The sequence below is a fragment of the Pygoscelis adeliae genome, unplaced genomic scaffold (genome assembly GCF_000699105.1).
Source record: "Pygoscelis adeliae isolate BGI_AS28 unplaced genomic scaffold, ASM69910v1 Scaffold21, whole genome shotgun sequence".
Lineage (NCBI taxonomy): Eukaryota > Metazoa > Chordata > Aves > Sphenisciformes > Spheniscidae > Pygoscelis > Pygoscelis adeliae.
Genome location: NW_008824243.1, coordinates 4765872 through 4782738, shown reverse-complemented (window position 1 = coordinate 4782738; position 16867 = coordinate 4765872). Strand labels below are relative to the sequence as shown.

The window sequence follows — 16867 nt, the reverse complement described above, 5'->3', positions numbered from 1 at the left end:
CTCTCCCCCATCCCACTGGGGGGGAGTGAGCAAGCAGCTGTGCGCTGCTTAGTGGCTGGCTAGAGTTAAACGACTACATTGGTGTAACACTGCAAGGTGAAACAGCCATATCATCAATTTCTTTCTACAGTTCTCAATGTGGTAATTACTATTCAGAAGGACCATCTTCATCAAGAGTTATCAGGGAAAGCCTAACCCCACTATACTCAAAGAGCGTTCCCCTGGGAATGCGAAGGCCTATACAGAAGCCCCCCAAATAGGAATGTATCCAAAACTTTCAGAAACACTTCAAACTCTTCAAAAACTTTTAGCACTCTGAGAAGCAAAAAGCCTTCCTGCCTCTGGGGGTGAGTGATGCAACAAAACATCTGCTATATTGACCATCACTGAGATTGGGAACATTTGCTTCAGGTCAAGACTACATTTTTAGTTGCACTACAGGGAGAAATCAGGAACTTAGTATTGGAACAGGCTGGAAAAACCAAATCCGCTTGGCTAGATAGTCCCACACTGCAGAACTTCTCTTACTTTTGATGAGGCAAAGAGCAGACTAATTTAACTCAGGAACCGCCTGCTCAGGATCCAGGCTGCACAATGGAAGGAGTTCAGGTCTGAGACAAGCAGCGTCCCCTCTCCTTGGAAAAATGCCCTGAAAACACCAGTGAGCCCTTGGAGCAGCACTGTGAGACCCACTGTCAGGAATCCGGGACTCCTCGGGCTAAGCCAGGCCTGTCTCAGTCGAGTTGGTACAGGAAGCCTCCTGCTTCATGAGGATTCCTGGAGGGAGACTTTGGCTGCTGCCTCACTGATTCTGCAGCTTGCTCTCCCGATGGGTTTGGAGACCAGGTAAACAGGCAATAGAGAAATGGACATAAACATCTCAAGAACCAGTCTACAGTATGATCTCCTCTCTGCATAATGGGGGGCCACAGTGTCTCCCAAGCCAAGCTGTTACCCAGGTACCCATCACTTACCCAGAGACGTGCTGCAGAAGGGATTCAAACACCCCGCAGACTGCTCTGAGCCCTGCAATACTGATCTGCCTTCTTCTCCTTTGTCAGGACCTCAAACCCAGACTGGCATTGTCTCACTACTTGTCTCTATCACAGAATTGTCCTAATGGTTGGCCAGAGTAGATTTTAGATACCTGAGATGAGACTTGATTTATCTGGAAAGTTATGTATGTACTTATTTACTTTATTACAGCTCATTTTCTTAGCAGGTAGCTTTTATCCCTAAAGTTTATTCCAGGAATTGATGGTATTGAATCTTGAGTATTTTACATTGATCTTGTCAAGAATAGATAGCATGTTAAACACCGTTACAGTCCAATGCAACTATTCATTTAAAAAAAAAAAGCACATTTTATATTCTTTATTTTCTTTATGTTTTTAGATAAGGTATTCACCTATGTTTTCCTGTCCATTTTAAGGTACTTTGAAAACTCAAAATGTTATTTCCTACCTCCAGGCTAAAATTTCAGGATCTTCCCATTTCTACTCAGACAAATTAGAGTTCAATTCAACTCATGCAAACCAGCCCATCTGAAAAAGTTACAGTACTCCTTTTTACTTTACAAAGCCTGAGGCTTTCCTAATTTTGTAGTAAGCTTGATTTTTAAAACTGTATTTGTACAGTTCAAATGGGAAGAAACCAAAAGGCTTTTCTTCTGCTAACAAGGGCTTGTGTAACGGCATGCTGCACTTTGTTTCTGTTACTATACCAGAGTGTTTCTACTTTCATCAGTCTCCATGCCAGTAAAAAGACACAATAAAGGAATTCAGACTCGATCAAAGTTTACTGTGCCCTTTTCAAACAGAAGATCAAGGGTGTTTCTAAAGCCACAAAAGAACATTTGTAGCAAAGTTTTTACCACTGCAAAATACTATGCTAATAGCAAAGCTTTCAACAAGAGATTCATGGGCTGCCACATTCAGAAGATGATTAAGATACGCATCAGACCTATGAAGAAGGGAACAGGAAGTAGAGGAATGGAAAACCCAGCAACCTTTCCACGTACTGTAAGGCAGGCTGCTGCCTCAGGGCAGAACTCCTCACAGTCACTTCCTTTAAGAGCTGAGCAGAAGTAATCCCTTTCCAGTATTTACAGTCTCACTTGAATTTAGCACAATGCTATAAATCTCACCAAAAAGCTATTCTGATGATCTTCTAAACTGTCTTCCAAAGAGCTTTTCAAAAAGAGACTTAATTCTTTAAATAAGTTTCTTTAAATGCCAGGATTTTTATTATGCCAAAATAATTTATGCCTACACATTTACACCTACACAATGGGATATCTGACCAGAACCTGGCAAATATTTATCTTCCCCAGCTATTTATCAGCATTCACTTGGGTACCCAAAACACAAATGCAACTGCTTCAGAGGCAAAATGGAGCTGATGTAGTTCTTAAAAAGCTGTTTGTTTTTTTTGGTTGTTTTTGTTGTTGTTTTTTTTTTTTAAAGTGTGCGCGTGTGTGTATATATATGGAATATTTTTATGCCTCTATTTAAAATGGACTTCTAGCAAAAGACAGCTCCACCTGTTTACACGCAAAAACATACTGTTTGGGAAATGCATCTAGCTGAAAGGGTTAAGGCAAAACTTAGATGTAACTACTATGTTAGTAACATGGTTTCAGTGCATTTATAGCATCCTGTAAGGAAGGGTCTCAATGTCAGCATGCCCACAGTAAGCAATACCAAACAAATACTCCCCAGAAGTCAATACTGGCAGCATTACTAAACTCCACATGAAATTACATCTTCAAAACCCATATACCCATGTTATGTATTTATGGATGGAACGGATTAAACAATAAGTAAACCGGATGTACCACGGGTAAAGCCTTTATGCTGGCTGGAATTCTGCACAATGCTTTGCCTGCCTTCTCCAGGGCTGACCTCAGAAAATCAAGTATGCTGCATAGCTACAAAGCTCAGGTTTTGTTCCGTAAACAAAGGGCAAAGCAGGTCCATAGTTTTGTGTTCTAGTTGGTTTTATGGACCATCACTTGGCACTTTGTCTCCCTCTGTGATGTAGTTTCCCAAGACTTGCAATTCTTCTTTAAAAAAGAAACTGGATTTTCTGAACAGCTTACTAGCCTGCGTCACTTGCTGAAGTTTGTAACGACAACGTAGTTCTTTCACTCACAAAGTGGAATGACAGATAAAATACGCACTTTCCTCGGACATAAATGGAAGAAAAAAAGAAAAAAAATGCAAATCTTCCTTGAAGGTGGTATAAGACCACTTAATGGTCCACCTGAAAACCTAAGTATGAGACGGCTACAGAAAAAGGAGAGAATCCTGCTCTATTTATAAATGTCATGGACCTGGTCTTAAATTTGAATCTGGGCTTGCTCCAAGAGTCCATCCACCAAAACTTTCAACAAAACGTTGCCAGCTCTGCTCATCCTATCTTCAGCCACCTTCTTTCTACACTGAACCCTTCTGAAACAGTCAATAGGACTTCCATACATCCCCACTATCACTTTCCTTGATACAACTAATAAAATGAATATGCAAATCAAGAGCACCTGAAAGCCGCATTCCAATCTACTCAGCTCAAAAAATGTGGCCAAAATTGTTGATTTCCTTTATTTCTATTTCTTCTCCTTTCTCAGAACTCCTCTCCTCTCTCTGCTCCTGCTGATTTCAATGGGAGAAGATGGAGTTCTCAGTGGCCTGCAGATATTTGGGGGTGTTGGGGAGAAGACATGTCATCTTCTACAGTTCTCCTACTCTCCTTCCCTCTCAGGAGGAGCACACATTCAAAAGATACCAGAAAGCGAAATTTTGAGCTGTGTGTCCTCCCACAACTGCCAGAACTCCTGCCACACGCAGACAGGCAGAGAGAGGAAAGCCGGGTGTCAGGCACGTTAGCTGCAGAAGAAACGTGGGCAAGCACACGCACACCTCTGAGTAATGAGAAGCCTTTCAAAGTCCAGAAAACAACAAAATTTATTTTCCTTGCACTGAAAATACAGAAACAGGATGGGATTGAGTTTCTCATTGCTGCAGAGGGCTCCCGTGCTGCCAGTGTCACACATGATGCAGTTTTTCAGGCAGGTGGCCACTGCAGGAGGGCTCGGCTACACCAAATGGAATTCAAAGCTTTGCTTTCAAATGTAATTCACTCCTTATTTCCAGGGGGAAAAAAAGCAAAAAAATAGCAATAAGGAAAATACTCTTACCATCTGACACAGCTGGTCTTAGTAAAGAGAGTAAGAGGCAACTTTCATGCTAGAAAAAACTCTGACATTTAATATTAGGGCCATAAAAAACTCAGAAAATACCCTAAGTGTTGGGAAAAACAGTGTACAATACACCGAGATCTTCCGATACAGGCAGAACCTGAGGTAAAATAATAAAAACTCACTTATAAGCACAGAGCAGAAAGAGTGAAAGCATTTCCCTTCTCTCCAGCCAGTGTTGCCTCACATCACAGCTGCAGTGGAAGCTAGGAGCCTTTCGACTAAACACAGCAATCGGGATCTGAACAGGCCACTAGAATTTTTCCTTCTCAGCAAAAGCAGCAATTGATAAACAACACAGTTTCCAGCTTCCCTACAGAGTGTTAAGGTGTTCTGTAGCACGATGGCTGAACAACACTGTAAAGATGCAGATTTGTTCTAAAATGTCATTAATAAATATGTGTCATTGGACAATGTGACATCTGGGCGTGAGTTTCAGGTTTTCAGCATTTATGCTCAATGAGAAGTTTTGATTTTGGTGACTGTAGTGCCCTCCTTTCCTTGTTTCTCATTTTATCCCTGCTTATCATTTTCAAGACTGCCTTGAATTTTATTTCTCCCTCTGAAGTTTAACTACAAAGTTAACTATAAAGTTAAAAACTGATTATGATTGTAGTACAAGATAAATACAGAATTCAGAAAATAAATAACAAAATCCTATAAAGATTATAGCTACAATTCAACCTGTATTGCATCCTCCAAACAAAAACAAGTCTCAAGAATGATAGTGCCAGAAATTTGTTTCGCCATCAACTCTTAAATGTTTCTGCATAGCGCTATATTGGGTCCACATATGAAATGTAGGCTGCCATCAATAAGTGTCAGCTAATATGGTTAAAAACAAGGTTATTGCAGCCTTCACTGGATACCATGGGAAAGGGACGCAGAGGAAAAGGTGTCTGATCTAATCATTCACACAAAGCAGCAAAGATGGTAGATGGACTGGTACCTTTCAAAGACAGGAAGTAATTACTTTTAAAACAAAGTTGATTATTTCTTTTTTTTAAGGCACATGAAATAGAAAAACAGTAGGGATTCTTAATATTATTATGGTGAATACTCAGACACACATTATCAGCAAAAGCTTAAACAAGATTTTATCTTTTACTGTGCCTTACTTCCTTCAGACAAATTTGTAATAGCCATCTCACAGCTGCTCCTTTTCCATTTCTTTAAAACAGCTTACAGCATTACTGTTACACAGATCTAGTATTTCTGATTAATAATCTCCTAAATGTATGCTCTAGGTATTTGTAAAGACCATACAATATATGAAATGTTATAGTTGTTAAGAGTTCATGAGTTGGCTGTACATCTAATTCTTCTACAATATCTTGGCAGTTTACTCTGGAGTCCCAAATAAAAGCCTATCATTCCTATTCTGTGAGGACCTTTCCCTCTTGATGAAAAGTTCAGCATAAAATACTCTTAGAGTACATAAAATGCAAAAAAATTATTGCAGTATTGAGCAGTATCATTGTTTTTATAGCCTAATATGATATCAATACTTGCATTTCACTGAATATGGTATATACTGAGAATGAGGTTCTAAAAAAGCTCTTGAAAGTCATTATGTTATATTCTGTATCTCCAATATTTTGAAGAATTCAGGTTTCAAGAGTGCCTAGACATGGTTTTCAGCTTAAACTCTCTTGAGCCAGGCAGTCTTACCTCACATAAACCTCACTACCTACGTAATGTAATCGCTACCTGTATAATGTAATCATATCCAACTTCCATCAGATCAGCTGCTATTTGCAATTCCTGCTTCCAGGACACAAATCCTGCTGACTTTTTAAGAATACCCAAATTCTCATGCTTTGCAGAATAAAGACAAGCAGCATTGCTAACGATTTGCATGCCTTTAAAACCCTCCTTCATAGAATTCCATTGCTTCACCACTGCTTTCAGTCTTTTTAAGGTTGTTAAATTTAAAAGAAAACACTTGTGTCTCACTTACATACCAGAAAGATCCTATGGTAGTCACGATGTTCACCTGAAATCTGTTGACAAGGATGGGGATGGGCCAAGCATGGGGATGAGTTTTCCTCGAGAGGGTTAAGTGGAAGAAAAGGAGCTGACATCATCTTTCATATTACCACTATGCAGGGAAGGGTATGTCACACTACTCACCCATGATCATCTTAATAGGTAAATTTTCTCTGCTTGCAGCCTCCACAAGGTGTCTCCTAGCCTCCATCACAGCTTCCTTTTGTTTGAGGTTCATGAAGGACTCCCAGAGAGCTTTGGCAGCTGGATCACTATAAGAAAATGACAGGGTTACACTAAACATTGCTTGAATAATGCAGTAAGCTTAAGACAACATTTATATTTTAAGACGAGTGCTTCTACTTAGTAACTTCTCCGAGGTGGGCAGGATACAAGCAAAAATAAAGCGCTATAAAAGCTTTCTTTTTCTTAGTGGAACAGTTGCTACAGTTTTACAGGAAAAAAAATCTAGAATGTTTTGCTATTATAAAGCATTAGAATTCATATATAATAAATAAGCATGTCAGCCTCAAAGTAACCACTACTGTTAAACCATGGCAATATTAGAAACAGTCCAAACTTCTTTAGTTACCAAAAATCTATGGAAAGGATGGGCTCTAACTTCCCCGTGAGAGTTTAAATCCCAAAGCCAATACTTCCAATGCTGAAGGCTGCTGGTATGATTTGATGAACTACCATCACGTTGGGTTTCATGGATTCTCCTTACATGAAAAGAATAACCCATAGCAAAACGCAACTGTCCTTATGGTTTCTTTATTTACGGATTTCCTTTTTATTGTTGCTAAGCTTAAATTAGGAATTTGTGTGGCTCATCTGCATTCAGTTCCCTGTCAGTCTTCTCTCTCCTCCAGGACACTGCATCTGTTGCTGTCCTGAATGAATTCAGTGTTTTCTCAGTGAGGGGGGAGGAGAAGGGAGGAAAAATCCCTCGCCTGGGGCTAAAGCCACACATTGGGATTAACTGTGTTGGATTTTTTTTTTTTTAACTTATTTTCTTTTTTAAAGAAAAAGCTTCCCTCTGTTCTTTCCTCAGGAGACATTTAACTCCTAAATACGTTTTGATGTAATTTACAACATGCTTATAAACATGCCAAAACAAGCGCTGCTTCACGGAAAATAAAAAAACTCAACAATTCATTTGATACCCATTACAGAGCAGCTGTGCTTACGCTCTGCTGCAACAGCAGGGCTGTGTTTAGCAACCTGTGCTATCTCCCAAACCAGGTAAGAGGGTCACCAAGCCCCATTCCTGTCATCCCAGTAACCCACATCCTCTGTCAAGGCCTGTGTGGGTGGAAGGACTGTGGAAAGAAGGTTGAGTTACCCTGCTTCTGAACAAACCACAGATGAATAGGAAGAGCAAATTTCATCCTATGAAATTTGAAGGATTTTCCTTTTAAGAAAGGAAAAATCAGATGACCTGACACAGTCTTTCCATTTCTCTTTCACGTAGTGCAACTCGACCTTCCTCCAGTGACGGAGGCAAGAGGCAGCACATCCCAAAGCAGCCCCGGCATCTGCAGCAGCTCCCTCTACTCGATCACCAAGTGTGATCTGAGCACTGATGCTGCACACTGTTCATGGGCAGCAGCTCCAAGGGGATTCCTCACAAGAAAAAGCACACTGATTTATAATGTACGATAGTGTAAGAAATAGGAATGAGATTTCCAGCGCAACCAGATGCTTCAACACAATCTCCCTTAAGTAATGGATCCTTGGGTATGCTATTTTTACAGACTATCTACTCAATTATTATGATTTAGTCTTACCCACCCAGCATCACTTTTAAATGCAGCCTGTTGATCCTGTTCACATCACATTCACAGGGTACATTTCACTGTCATTTACAAGCACGCGTGAGGTTTGGATTGCAAGAGGCCACCGCTTTGCCTGTTAGCTAATCCCTTCCTAAACATGCAGCTCCAAATAAAAATCTATAGAGATCAGGAATCAGGCCTAAACCAGCAGGAAGCTATTTTAAAAAATATTTTTCTTCCTATTTGAAAGAAAAGTCAAGCTTCTGTTTTCTAAGATTTTAACCTGTTCTTATTTTCCCAATTCTCTTCATCACCACGAATATGAGCAGTCTCTCTCACATAAACAGAGACACCAGGAGCTAAGACTTTAAAACAAAGGAAAACAACATAAGGAAGCTAAAATAAAAGTCTCCCAAATTTTGCACAGGTTTTTGCAGTCTCATCTTTCTCAATCCTATACTTCACAAAGATATTTAGCAAATAGTAAAGTGTGGAAAGTTCATCCCAAAAGCATCTATAGACCTCAGTAAAAGTCAGGATGTATGTGATAAGGTTGCACCATTTTTCTACCTGTTGTCCTTGCTTGCTGCTCTCCCTTTCCATGCCACATGTTGATCAGTCCTGTCAATTTAGACTCCGAGGTCTTTGAAAGCAACATATACTACACTTGTATAATCACAAGTCCCTGTTTCAGCTGGTACTTCTATTTGCTACTAGTTTAAACAATAAAAACCCTCCAAAATAACAGACTAATTATTTTAAACTAAAAAAAAGTAAGAATGAGTCATACTAATGTACTAAAAAAAAAATGGAGGGGGGGTGGGAGGTTTGCTTTTTGCTTTGTAAACTTTCTTCCTCCTTTAGTCACAGTAGGTTTTCTTTAATCCCAAGGACCTAAGTTTGCATGATCCCTGAAGGTTGCTTTAGCACACCAAAAATAACAAAAAGCAAAACAACTGTGGTACAGCCTAAAAGCAGATGGGGGTCAACCACACTCCTATATGCTTGGATCTCTGTGTAATCCACCGAGTTTCTGTAGACATTTTTCTTCCCACTGCTTTGCAGAATACCTAGTGGTTTAGGTATCATATATAGAACAACATATAAACAGGATGAGATCTATATATATTAATAGCTCACATACATAGCCAACTGACTAGGTCAACCCACAGAGAGCAACAGTTCCCAAGCTCAGCCATTTTTTTTGAAATATAAACCAGAAAGAGCAACAAAAGTATTTGTATGTTTTCTGCTGAAAACACTTTTCCCACTCCCCCGCTATTACACCTTCAGAGAAGGGCTTTTACTTTACTTCATCAATGACAAGACAGGAATGGCTGCTGGGAATGAGTCAGTAGGATGCAGTCCAGAGCTCTGGTGTTGCCTCTTGCCTGATCTGAGAAGTAACCACAACATTTTCCTTTTAGAGATTTCTAACACTCGGAAACAGTATTATCTTATCTTCCCCTTTTGGTGAGACATTTGTCTGCGACTGCCGTCCAGCTCTTGTCATGGTGCCCTTCCCCTCCTCTTTTTCCCAGCAGTTCCTCTGCTTTGGTTCAAATGCCCTAATCCAATGACACTGGTGCTGTAATCAGTGTTTTGTATGGGATCCAGTACCCCAATTCAAATTTCTTCTTCCTCTTGCAATCCTTGACTTCCCAAGGATTATTTATTGATTTTACACATTATCTAGTGAACTGCTGCACTCTGAAAGTAATTTTCTGAAACTAAGTAAATTTTTTTTTTAATATTTTATGCATTACAAAACCTTTAAAGGTATCATCGGAATCACATTGTTTTGCTTAAGAAAAAATAAATTCTTTACAGTTACAGTGCAATACAGATCAGGAACTCTAAACCATCCTTCAAAATAAATGTCACAACAATAGGTAAGTATTACAGTGCACACTTCTGTGCATCTCTATCACAAATGTTTTGCAGGGCACGGCAAGCCTGACAAAGAAAAGAGAGCACTAAAATTTAGGGGCTTCTGCCATTAACCAGTTTCACCAACAAGCTTAGAGTTTCGCGCACAGGTTTTGACACCCTGTCCCTTCCTGTTATCATTACGGTCATAGTACCTAATCAACCAGCCATCTCAGAAAACAGAATATAATAAAACCAAGTGTAGCAGTTATCTGGTAGACAAATTAGAAGTTTATTAAACAAAAACATTACGTTATGTCCAGAGATAAGGCTGAAGTCTTTGAAAAGCCCTGTTAGACACAGCTATACCATCCGATATACATAAAGCAAGGGTTTTGACAGACATCTGATAATTGCAAATTTCTCCCTTCCTCTCATACATAAACGTTACATTTTTTTAATGAGCCATTCTCTGTTCCAAAACTAATTAAAATTTAACTGCATATAATTTGGACTTTAAAACAACAACAAAAATGGTTATAAGGGAAGAGGAAGAAATCTAGACACCTAAAAGATGCAGCTTCCCTACCTCTGGTATTTGCATGCCAGTTTTCAAAGCTCAATCACAAAGACAAAGAGGGGGAAAGGACCAAATCATCAGACCTATAATCTATACAAATCCTAAAATGAGACATCAGCTGGCAGTACTGCCAGGAAACAGGTGCTGATGAGAAGCAGGTCAGAAAGACTGGGTGTTCTATGCTGACCAAAGATAGCTGCAGGCGGTTCAAAGCAGCTCTGATTTGCAGCCTCCAGAGGCACTCTTTCTTTAATTAAAGATAGGAGAGATGGAAAAATAAAAATAAAGAATAGAACAAGTTAGCTGGGAAGTGGCTAACTAGCTGGCTTCCCAAATTTACGATACCCAAAGGAAAGACTGCTCAATGAAATCTGCTGTTCACTGGTAGCAAGATGCCAGGGTGAAAAAGCCAAAGCCTTGAGCAGAAGTAAGGGTGCAGTTTGGTAAGCAGTTCTTCTGGTGATTGCGTGCTGGCTTCAGCAACGCTCACTCTGGGGTAACTTGTTCTCATTCCCATGGCACCCCTTTCAGCTGTGGCAACACGTTCCATGTGGGACTATGCATTGAGTCAGATAGAAAAAAGTTGGTAATTTTTAAACACAACTCAGATCCCTGAACTAATTTGCTTGATCTAGACATTTACAGGTTGATAATCAAATGCCTAATCTTGCATCTGTTAAAATAATTGTAACTTAGTCTCTTGATCTGGTCTGGTCCAGTCCTGCAAGGACAATACTGCCAAGGTTATCTGACAGACAGAAAGTGCCCCTATCTGTGATCATCTGTAGGCTTAGTCTCAAAGCTACTCATTTTGAACGCATCTGGGGAGAACAGGGGAGGTTGGTGGCATTGGGATGTGCTATTACCAAGTTGGAAGTAGTAGTCTGGAAATAGGTGAAATCAAGCTCTAGTCAATGCAGAACAAACTCTCAGGGGAGATGCAAACCTAAAAGCAAAGACAGAAACCTGGGGACACTTATTACCCCTGGGCGGTCCAACACACACCACCACAATTGTAGACTTGGCTGAAATGATATGCCTCTTGCTTCACACCACCAGTATAGAAAGATATTTACTTCCCTTACTGCTCCAGGTCTTGTCTATTACTGGTAAGTTATTAAAATATGGTCTTCCAGGTCACTAATGCAAGAGCAAAAGGTCAAGAAGCAATAAGCCCATACTAGAAAATATGTCCACTCAATGACTAAGTGTTCCTCATTTACGATTATGTTTTCAGATTTACCAATAGGCCATCCTTAACCCCCATAGCATTTATAATATTAGTTTTGTGATGTATTTCTTCAATCAGCATGTATAATTAACCAAATGAAAACAAGTCACTCTTGTCCAAGCAGCATACCATAATCACCAAAATTATCAGCCACATCTGTAGTCTCTGGCAAGCTATTGCAAATTATTTTAATATGATCTAATTTCCAGTCAAGGACACGGAAATTGACATGTACATTATCTATTACTGGATTTTTGCCTGGACTGCTTTGCCTAACAGGACAAATTCAGGTCATCCTGTTTTCTCCTTATAAAACACTGGCATAGCAAACTTTGTCTTTCAGTTAACATGCAACCCTTGCCATGTCCCCAGGCTTACTGCAAAACAGGTCGAGTCTCTTCCATAACCTTTTCAAAGGCCAAACTGAGAAGTCAGTATCTACATCCAGTTTCCTTCCCAGATCTCCTGTAGCTCAAATCAAGAAAGAAAAAGATGACTTTGTACAGTTTTGTTTTGGTTTTAAACTGCTTGGGGTCAGGTGAAAGCACAGCCTACATCAGAAACAGCAAGGAGGACATCATACAAACAAGATGTTAAGGAAGGAAGAATAAGTAAATGTGGTTATTGCTACACCTGGCAAAGGACACAGGATTTCAAAAAGCAACTTGCTGACGCAGGCTCTTAATAAGTGACAGAAAAGAACAGTGAGTGGGCTTCAGAAATTAACCAGCTGAAATGACAGCATTTCAAGCATATCAAAGTAGTCGTGTTTGTACTTTCACAGATTAAAAAAAATCAGAAGGAAAATTGTGATAGTCTCAACATGAGACAGATTCTGTGCTTCAGATATCAGCAAAAATTTCACCTTACATCTATATAGCTTTACAGCTCAGCTGCGCCTGTATATTTTCACAAGAGGAAGGGAGGAGGGACAAATTCAATAAAGATTAAATTAGAGCTTCATCAATACCACAAAGCTGCCCAAAACTGAGCGACTGCTAAAAAAGAATTTTTTTTGTGCTGCCAACGTATCCTTTGTAATAACTCACATTTGTTTAAAGACGATGCAACATCCACACTAAGTGCACAGCACTTCAAAAAACACCACCAGGGTGGTTAGAAGACCGTTACTACAAAGGACAAATCCATTGTTGGCAATATGTCACTCGAATACTGATAAACCGAAGAGAAGCACAAGCCTGCGATAAGATGCAATGATTTGGCTATGAGCCTGGAGCGAGGGGCCACGTATCAAGAGACGTCCTCCCTCCTCCAATTCCCCTGCTGCTTCAGAGACAGCGGAGGCTGCGCCAAGGTTACACCGGATATACTGCGCATTCCTGGAGATGCACGCCAGCCTGACAACCGGGGGAGGACAGCCAAGTCCCTGACTGCACCCTACTCCACGCACAGCAGCCCCCACTGGAAAGAACCAACAGCGACATGTGGAACAGCCTCCCCTGAACAGCCTCTGCTCCACGCTGCAAGGATGCTGCAGGGATGCCGTGGGGATGCTGCGGGGAATGCCATGGGGATGGGAAGAGCTGACCTTCGCACCACCGCACTGCCCGGATGCAGCTGGGCTCAGAGAAAGAAGCCCCTCTTCATTTCACCCTTCTGAAAGTGACCAAACGGCTCTAATATAATTTATCAAAATGTTTCTATATAGAAACAGCTATCCTTATTTCCAGGGCTTCAGCCTCTAGCATTGCTGTGTATTTGTGCACATCCTGAGAGCATGCACTCGATGGGCTAGCCAACGTGTGTTCAACTGAAGATGCAGCAATGCTTTCTTCGAAGAAAAACAAAAAAACCCAAAATGTTTATTTTCAGGTAAATGCAAATTTCACATCCCCAGAAGGGACTAATACTTTTTTATTTCTAAGAGTAAAATAACAACTTTTTGAAGTTTTAAAATGGCTCTTAGCAGCAGACTATAATTCTGCTGTTGGACATTTTATATGGTTGCCAAATCTGCTCAGCCTAATTAAATGCACCTCATAGCCAGTGGGAACTTAAGCTCTTTTTCAACCCATCCTAACCTTAGAAAATAAGAGAAAGGGAAAGCTAATGTCATCTTGGTATTGTGCTTGCAGAAAACTGCAGAAGGAGTTGTTGGATATCACCACCCTCACAATAGATTAGTAAAAATATTGCAACATCGCAAATGCACAAAACTTTTTAAAAGCAAGCTCTTTGCAGCCATTCAGCTTAGAACATTATTCTCACACCCTCACTTAGATGTGTGTTAAAACGGCCTCCGTGTATTGGTTTTTATGATCAGAACATGCAAATAGGACTAAAAAAAAGTCTGACAGCCAACATTAAAGAACATAAATGTGTTCCTGAATAATTTAACAGTTATTTCCCAGTTTCACTCCAAGCCCTCAAGCCACTGGGTGGGTGTAATCTGCTCTAGACTCAACTGTGGCTGTGTACTTTGGCACCGAGTCAAAACAGAGAGGTTATTGTTTGATTTATATGCCAAGAGCCTCTTAGATAAAGGGCTAATGGCAGGCTGATAGCTTCAGCCTTTGCATGTGGTGTTTATACAGACCCTTCTTTCCTCTCCCTCCTTTCTGCATATACTCCAGGAAGGCTGTGTCACATCAAGATCAAGTTAATTAATTAACTCATACTAGCATAATTTGATTGATAAAACAATTGATTCACTAAAGGTCATGGGGAGTGCTGTTAAAACACCAACTTTTCTGCCTCAACAATGCACACGGTTTTGAGATTTGCATTTTTCTATACTGCAATATAACAGCAATTTTAAAGAAATAATCTCACTACAAAAATTGATGGAAGAAGCTATGAGAAATTAATCTGTCAATTAAAGTGCACTGCAAAGTTCAGAAGATATTTCAGTACTTCATGGCATATTTGAGCAAAAAATAAATCAAGTCCTCCAACAGGAAGGGTCACATAAGAGCATTTTCTATATTGTCAGTTCCGTAAACTACTGAACTTTCCCAAAAAGAAAACTAGAGACCTTGCCTATGTGATATACTTAGCTATTTACTACATCCAAACTAGGAGTATTTCCTAGTATATAAATGTTTCTGTACTGTTAAAATACTCCTATAGGGAACATAGTCCTATATGACCAAATTATTTATTAGATGTTAGCAAACATCATTATCAAATTATACAATTAGATTACTTTTCTGCAAGACACAAACAGCATAAATTTTTAATTAAAAAAGTCTCATTCTGAAGATATAGGGGAAAAAAAATTAAAAAATCGACTAGATTCTTAACAGCCTTTCGCCACCAATTTATTTTAAAACACTTATTTTAAACAACAGACAGATAAAACAGAAGCTGCCAGGCATTTTAAAAGCAGTTCTGAGATAATATTCAAGGTGTTGCAAATCAGCTTGCAGCCAGCAACGCTAAAGCGTATGAGCAAAAACGTGAGCTGATGATCAGCCACAAAGTTTTACAATAGATTCTCCTCTGGACGAGCTGAAATATTTCTAAGTAATAAGTGTTAGAAGTAACACATTTTTATCAGAAATGTATTGGTCAGTTCACTGTATGTTGTTCAATATACAGGTATACATACCAAGAAAGTACAGTATTAATTGGACTAATACTGTAGACTTGTTCATAAAAAGACATGATTTGCCACTAGAAGTCAAAAATTCCATAATATTTTGCCTCCTCTGCCCTGTTTTCACCTTAGCATGGATCCCCCTGTGCCAGTAATACAGACCCAGCATGCAGGATCACTTTGCAGACCAAACTGGGAAGCAGAGAACTTGCTTTGCCTAGTCCTCGACAGCCTGGAGGGACTGCCAGGCAGCTCCATGGGATACAGCCCAAGCGTTCCTTTGCTACGGGTTTCGCATGCAGCTGACTCAACGGGGCCATAAAACAAATGGGCAGAGCACAGGGGTTACTCTTTGAAAGCTGCGGCTCACAAACGAAGGGTACGCTGTTTAGTGCACCAGGGGAAAGTTGGTTAAAACACAGCAATAAGAGAGGGAACAGTTATTAAATGCAAGTTATTATATTCAAGCTATTATATTTAGCTTCATAAAGGCATACCTACAGATACCAACACTCCAGGGCAATACTGTACACCTGGTCAAGTTAACTTACATTTTGCAATCGTTTTGAGATGCAGGATTATAAAACAGGCTGTTAATTACTATTAGGAGAAGAGAAAATAAGATTCACCAGACACGACCAATGACTAAGACCAACAGGAATAGGAAAGTATTCTTTAAATTTGTTACTGAGCATCATGAGAGAATAAGTTTTGGTTCATCTTACAATGAAGCATATGAAGTATGGGACAGGATTTTCACGGACATGGTAGAAAAAGTCTCAAAAATGCTCAGAATACACAAAATCACAAGCTCATTTCAGACAGACAAGAATTGTGAAAGAATTATCTCAAAACAGCTTTTAAAACATCATCGTAATTTTAAGTTGCAAAACCGCTATGTTTCACATAAAATATTGTGTTCCAATAAAACCATGACCACTGTACTCCAAACCAGGAAGAAATATGCTCCCTGTTATCAGTGGAGCATGGGAGAACTTAAAAACAAACAATTCAGGAGGTTCTTATAAACACAACCAACACTGCAACCCCAAACTGCCTCACAACTGCTCTGTTTACCTATAGCTCTTTGCTTGGGGCTGAATTCCTTTCCCCTCCTTCACAGATAATGAACAGTAAATCAGACTCTTAAAATTTGACATATTTTTGGTCCCACAGGTAATCTGAATTACAATAAAATTTAAGAATTAATTATTAAAAGGTTGGCAAGGATTCAGCTCACATCAGGAATTGATTAAAAAGAGGGGAAAAAATCCTCCCAACAAAAGTGAATGGTAACACAGCATTCTACATTTTGCCCCTCCCGCCCCCCCCCCCTTTTTTTTTTAAACAAAAAAATAAAAGAGAAAGTTAACTTTTCTGGCTCATTCATATATCTACTTTACAGATTGACCATACTTATAAAACAGAATATGTACACAAGCCTGATGACTGTGGTCAACCACCATCTGAAGCAGGTTCATCATTTGCCAAACCCAGTGTCTTAAGTTTTATCAAACATTTCCTCAATCCAAGCATCATGTAAACTTGTAAGGACAAGCATCTTAACCACAGTCCTGTTTCATGTTGATCTAAATATAGACATATT

General features: G+C 39.6%; 1 protein-coding gene across 1 annotated transcript in view; it reads right to left on the bottom strand.

The window, feature by feature from the left end:
• SCFD2 (sec1 family domain containing 2) overlaps positions 1 to 16867 on the bottom strand; it is a gene marked incomplete at its 5' end in the record, with an annotated part of 203370 nt that overhangs the window by 163487 nt on the left and 23016 nt on the right. Inside the window, one exon of the mRNA XM_009335213.1 lies at positions 6389 to 6516. Within this exon, the coding sequence (XP_009333488.1) occupies positions 6389 to 6516 (128 nt within the window). The remainder of the gene's footprint in view (positions 1 to 6388; positions 6517 to 16867) is intronic.